General features: G+C 38.6%; 1 protein-coding gene across 1 annotated transcript; it reads right to left on the bottom strand.

Moving 5' to 3' along the window:
* Positions 1 to 377: 377 nt before the first annotated feature.
* LOC118754804 lies at positions 378 to 1094 on the bottom strand. The gene has a single exon (XM_036489679.1). The coding sequence runs from the start codon at positions 1092 to 1094 to the stop codon at positions 378 to 380; it is 717 nt and encodes a 238-aa protein (XP_036345572.1).
* Positions 1095 to 6609: the final 5515 nt, after the last annotated feature.

Here is a 6609-nt window from a genome sequence, read left to right as displayed (position 1 = left end):
AAAAAAAAAATTTACGTTTGAATGCTTCCAATTTTTTGGAACTTTTTTTTGTCCACACCTTTTGCCAAACCCTTTTTGCCCCACTGTGTCTCGGTGGTACTAAATTTGAAAACAATTTTCCTGCTTTTAAAACTTTTTTACGTTTTTAATTCAAAGTATTTTAATTTGGATTGGTATATGTTCAGTGCATCTTTGATTTTTATAATTAAACAGACGCTTCTGTTCATCAACGTCTAGTTTTAAAAACTATCCAAATTTTATTTTTTTTCTTCTCTGCCAAATAAATCTCAAAAAATTTGCTAAGTACCCTCTTTTGGCATGCTGGTCCCTTATTTTGCCACCGCGCCCTATTTCGTTGCAATGCAAACTTTGCCGCCTCAATGTCCGAATTCACAGAACTCCTTGCAGATGTCATCGATGACACTACGTTTTATGCGTTTCCACGACATGCGTTGTTGCTTCGATTCCAACATATACGTTATCAGCGCATGTACGCAGTCAAAATACAGCAGTCCAGCGGTACCTTCGCGCAAATCCAAATATCGAAAGCGATTCACATTGCAGGTGCAGCCATCATAAATGAAATAGATTTTATGCTCATCATCGTGTGCGCGGAAAATCACGTAATTTCCCCAGGGTGTCATGATGAAGACACGATCGGCACAGCGCATGCCAGCGCACACCAATTTGCATAGACTTTCGTAGCTGCCGCTTTCCGAGCCGACAACGGCCATGCGTTCGGGTTCCTCCAAAATACCGGGGTAATGATTTGGTCGGCAAGCGATGGCTCCCCTACAGCAGGCATCTTCCGTGTAGCGGCATGGCAGATCGGCAGTTTGCTTATCATTGCATTTGGGTTCAGCAGGCGGTGGTGGTGGTGGTGCCTCCGGCTGCGTTTCCTCCTGCAAAGTCTCAACTGGCGCCGCATTCGTTATGACGCTGCCCTTGCCCTTGCCCTTGCCCTTGCCTTTACTCTGCTTTCCTTTCTTTCCCTTCTCTGCTGGAGTATCAGAAACAATGCTTTCTTTGCGGCCGTTTTTACCCTTTTCGTCTTTTTTTCCACCCTTTTTGCTTTGTTTGCCATTCTTTGCCATTATGTAATAGTTGAGGAGAGGGTGCGCTTATTTGATTTAAAATTTTGATAATTTTTATTAATTTCAATACGAAAACAATTTTGTTTATATTACAGATTTGATTAAAGAAATTCCCATGGTACCCCTGATTCAATAATGATTGAATCATGGATTGAATTATGAGAAAATTCATACGGCTTATGACCAGATTCATACCATGTAAATACACCATTATGTTAACAAATTATGAACAACATACCCACCCGATCAACGTACACGAACTTTACTTTACTTTTACTTACTTTTAATGTTTTGAAATATTCTTACAAAATTTTTATTAAAGCGATGCCTCCTTCTATGTACATATATGTATATTTTTTGAATATTTTGTCCGAGAAAGGTTAGTAAAAAATTATAAAACAAATACAGTCTCGATGCCTCCAACGCATAGAAAAGCAAAAATACAAACTTCCGTTTGAAATGCGAGATTCTTAGGGCGCGTTCACACAGCAAGTCGAACGGTGCCGAGCGAAGCAAGGCGGAACAAAACGAAGCTGCTGCTGTTCACACTGAACGAAGCGAAGCGGAGATTTTCTCATGGCCTTGGCTGCAAAGATACCACAAAACTTTCGATCAATGAAATGTGGCAAAATATATTTGCTCAATTTTATTCAAAAGAAAAAAAATCCAAAATCAAAAACTTCTTTGCTTTCAGCTTCAAAACGCTTATGAAAAAGCTAACTGTATGAACACTTTCATATAGCTACAGCGATTCGAAAGCTTCACTTTGCTCGGAACGGCTTCGCTCGGCTCGGCTCCGCTTTCAGTGTGAACGTAGCCTTAGTAAGCCACGTTTTATAAATTCATAGCATTTGTATACATATGTACATATGTAAATAAATACATGCAGCCATATGCATTTCGAAAGAATTATGTATTTCTCCAACAAAGTGTAAGCGCTTCGTTGACTAAATATTAAAGTTGACAAGCGTAACAGTGGTGCAGCCCGTTGTTGATGTCCAGCGGACAGCGCACTAATGCAAACAGGTAAAATTATTTACGGGCACACATATCACACAAAAAAAATATTGCTGAGGTCGTTTGCAGATTCTGCAGTTTTGAGACATAGAGTGAATGGATACGTATGTATGTACCAGGCGGGATTTCGCAATGATGCCATGAAACATTGCCGACAATTTATAGGCAAATGCAATTTTAAATTACGCTAAACGTTCGGTTAATCACCAAAAAAAATAAAACAATACTTTAATGTATTTCTTAAGATTTACCATCTCGTTTGTATGCATGTAAGTATATACATACATATGTCTGCCGCCGTTGATTGAAAATAGAATAAAGCCGATATAATCATAAAATTTCCCTTCACTGCAGTGCAGTGCGCACAACTTCCTTGACGATCAACCGCTGCGATGAGGAAATAACTGTATGTAGAGTCATACATTGTTAACCCTAACGAGATACAGTCTTTGTCGCATTGGTGACCTAGGCACAAAACAAAAACTATTACTTTTATGTATGCACTTTACTACATACATACATGCACATACATATATACATACATATGTATTTATCTACTTATAAGTATTTATGACTTTTTAATAGCACGCGCACTCACATATTGCAATAAAAAAATGTTTGTGTCTTTTTTTGGCCGATGAGTGGCCTTTTTTATTCATATTGGATGCGCTCCACGCTTGCCGCTCGTTTGTTGCAGTAGCACAATTGTGATGCTGCTGCCTGTGTGAACTGACGATTGGCGGCGATTGCGTCAGGATTCAACAACAAAACCCGCCAAGCGCATAACAACCGAAAAAGTGAATGGATACATTTTGTCTATTTAGAAATCCAGCGGCCATAAGCAACTCGATTGGATGCAGAAGCGCATGCAAAATAGCAAAAATAAAACCGAAAAAAAGGTGACTGAGCATTGATGTCGATGCATTTATATGTATGTATACAGCCACGAGCAGTTAATTTTCCTTCCAAGAATTGCTGCTAGTCATGCAAGATTTTCCTTCCTGGCTATAGTAATGTGCGCTGGTTCAAACTTTAAATATTTATTTACTTAGTTAAATGTATATAAATAAAATGTAAATCAGGATTTCTTTCGTTCAGAAAAATGAAGTATTCACTGATTCAATCTTTAAGGGCCAAATTCACAGTGCGTAGTTAACTCAGAACCGACAGTTAACTATAGGTTTTTGTACTGAGAATCTGTAGTTAACTACCGATTCTGAGTTAACTACACACTGTGAATTTGGCCCTAATACATCAGTATTGAGAGTGATGTGAATAATGTAAATTCACTTCAAAGAACTCTTTCGTAATCACGTTGCAGGCATATATTTCCTTTCACTTTGCTGATCGCAGGCCGCACTAAAAGATGGCTGGGCGCGCGGGTCCATTGACGCTGATTAGGTCTCTCCCCAGCCGAAAATTTCGACAGTCAAAGAATTTTTGGAGGCGCGGCAGAGGCACGTGTATTAGGGCTAGGACTATCAGGGTGTTTCTAATGAAAATATTTAATATTTTGAAGTTTTTATCATCAGATTTTGCTTTCTTCGGCGACTTGCAGTAAAGTTCTTCAATGCATATTTTTATAATAGATAATTTTACCTTCCTAACTCCACTTTTTTAAGAACTTCTTCTTAACTTCTTCTGACTGTCACGGGAGCAGTTAACGGGTTAAGAAATTGGTGTTTTCGAAAAGGTACTGATGTACTCTAAAGGATTTTCCGTCAGTCCTTATCAAATTTGGTTTGTAGATAAACCGATTTTGGCGTTGTATCATAATCAGTCATTTTCGCTAAAAAAAAAATTGCAAAGAAAGTTCTCGCTAAGTTTTGTTATAAGTATCTGAAGACAAGTTTTGTCTTGTTTTTGAATGCATTTATTTTTATTAATAATAATACTACCCAAAATTAGATAAAGACTCAGTTATATTGGGCTCGCGTTGTCGGACAATTTTTTTTAACTTCAGCATTTTAACCCTCTAACGGGTAGTATATGAATAACCCGTGATGGTAAGGTTAAGTTAAAGGGTTATAGTTTCTGTGAAGAAATGGTTCGCTAAATTTGACTGCAAGTCTCTGAAGACAATTTATTCTGAGCTTTAGATGAAATAAACATCAGCCCACTGTAAAAAAAAAATCTAATTTGGAGAACAAAAAATTGTTTGAGGTTTGTATGCCACGCATGGGTATTCGTACTAACGTTGGATCACTATAGGCACGTGGTAAAAGGGAGGAGTTTTCACTTTGTTCAGCGTTGTAACGGCCAAGGCGGCTTTGATGCAAAATGGAAAAGCCAAGTCCTTCTCCACCTGGTCTTTCTATCGCAGATGAGGTCTCCTTCTTCCTCCCCAACAACCGGCGGGTTCCAAGTTGAAGGTTAGAGCATCTATGTCGAGTCGAATGACATGGCCAAACCAGCGGAGCAGCTGAATTTCGATTTGCACAGGAACGATCCATTAAACTATAAAAACCCATTGAAATCCAGGAGGGTTATTTCGTTCAAATTCTCGAATCCTTCCTCAACAAATCGACAACTTCTTTCACGAAATTACCAAACATTCTTGCCAAATCGCGCGCCAAATTAACACAGCGCAACATACTACATAGAACTCAATAATTTAATTTTATCTGCTAAAATGTAAACAAGACATTTTTCGCAATCGATTTAACAACACCGAAGCAATCAATACAATTACGGCATCGTTTCAATGATGCACACGAAATTCGCGTAAATACATACATACATACATAACTATAAAATTGGTTATCTTCCAATAGCTTTGAACAAAGCAACAAAACGCAGCAGTCTGCAGCAGTCACTTACAAGTGCAATAGTTAGTTGTTGACAGCAGCTTGGCATTTTGTCGAAAAGATGAATAGTGGTGGGGGGGGCACACACGGCGAGTAGCGCTTCCGCAATGGCAGACGCTCGAGTTGACTCGCTGCAACCAATGATGGAGGAAAAAGAAAAAACTGCAGCAGCACAAACGTTATTTCCCACGTCACGTTGATTACAAGTCGGCGTGTTCAAGTGCTCATCGCATTTATCTATCGAGTATGTATGTATGTATGTACATATGTATGCGCTTAACATTGTTTTGGCTGACCTGAGGCGCTAACCGTTAGCGAAACTTATCGATGCATGTACCAGCCGAAAAATAAAGACCTGTACTAGTAGTTGTATAAAGCACGTATATATATATATATGTGTACAACATTTAGTATTGATATAAAAATGGGAATACATAAATATGTACACTAGACCGTACCGGAAAAAAAGTTTGCCATTTCGAAAAAAACAATTTTTCGGCCGTATCTTCTTGTACAGTCGGATCTTAGAGTATGATGTATCGATGTTTTTTTCTCGAGAAGACAAATTTTTTGTTCAAACTTCATTTGCCTCAACTAACCCGTTCTATTTCTTACCGACCAAATCCTAGGGTCTATTCCTAATGTCAGTAAATTATAGCTCTGTGAAAATCATCCAACTTTTGCTAAGGAAGTTTTCTGATTATTCCATTAGAACTATTTAAAAAAAATGCATTGCAGAATGTAGGCAAAAAAAGAAGTTTTTTTTCTAAATTTCCTTGCAAGAATACTTTAGACTCAGGGGTGTACGGTAAACTTTTTTCGTTTGCTTGTCTGGTGGTACGCTCTAATGTACACATATGTATGCATACTCTACGTAAATATATTTATGGTGGCGATATGCCACACCAGAAGAAGCAACAACAGAAGCGAAGACAGCCCGTGGCATCAGCGAGATAAGGAGCCAGTGAGTCAGTCAAAAGGCGGTAATACTTACTTAGTTGCTTATTGAGGATGCCCGTTTTGCTGCTTCACACTTTCTGTTGTCGACTGCAGCAAGCATCTTCAATTGACTAGTTGCACGGCTATGAGTTGCATAAGATCGGTTTGTCCAATTTCGTTGCTACAACATCGACACTTCGTCTTTACTTGCGGAAGTGCATAGAAAACACTTCTATGGATCTGTTGCGATGGCGGGTGATAATTTAAGCTGTTCATTTAACATAAACTCTGAGTGCAGGTTATTTGTATGAATTTAATAAAGGGTTGAGAAAACTATCAAACAATCACGTTGCACTTGACATGACATGGCCCTCAAAAGTCATGGTCTTTAGTGTCGATTTTCCACCAGGAAGGCATCAAAAGTGAAAGGTACTAATTGAGAAGAAAAATATGAAATGAACATTTATCATCAAATGAGTTCCAGTTACCCAAAAGCGGAGCGCTTCAAATATGGAGTGAAAAGGGTTGGGTTAGGTTAGGTTATAGTAGTAGATCCACGAAGGGGACACAATTAGACATTTAATTGTCCATTGTGATACCACATTACATACATTCTTAGAACGGTAACTGTGTTAAAAACTGAAATAAGTAAGAATCTGTGACGATTTTGAGTCGCACCGCGTGAGTTCCTATAGGACAATGTCCGGTCGGTACACCTGTGAGAATCGAAAGCTGGTGCTTAGACAGATGCA

This window comes from Rhagoletis pomonella, unplaced genomic scaffold (genome assembly GCF_013731165.1).
Source record: "Rhagoletis pomonella isolate Grant_MI unplaced genomic scaffold, Rhpom_1.0 Rhpom_scaffold_04660, whole genome shotgun sequence".
Classification (NCBI taxonomy): domain Eukaryota; kingdom Metazoa; phylum Arthropoda; class Insecta; order Diptera; family Tephritidae; genus Rhagoletis; species Rhagoletis pomonella.
The sequence above is the reverse complement of the archived record's forward strand: the minus strand, read 5'-3'. Positions and strand labels throughout refer to the sequence as shown.

Excerpts from the sequence above, each read along its gene's own strand:
- LOC118754804 (XM_036489679.1), bottom strand. The coding sequence starts at position 1,094 with ATGGCAAAGAATGGCAAACAAAGCAAAAAGGGTGGAAAAAAAGACGAA.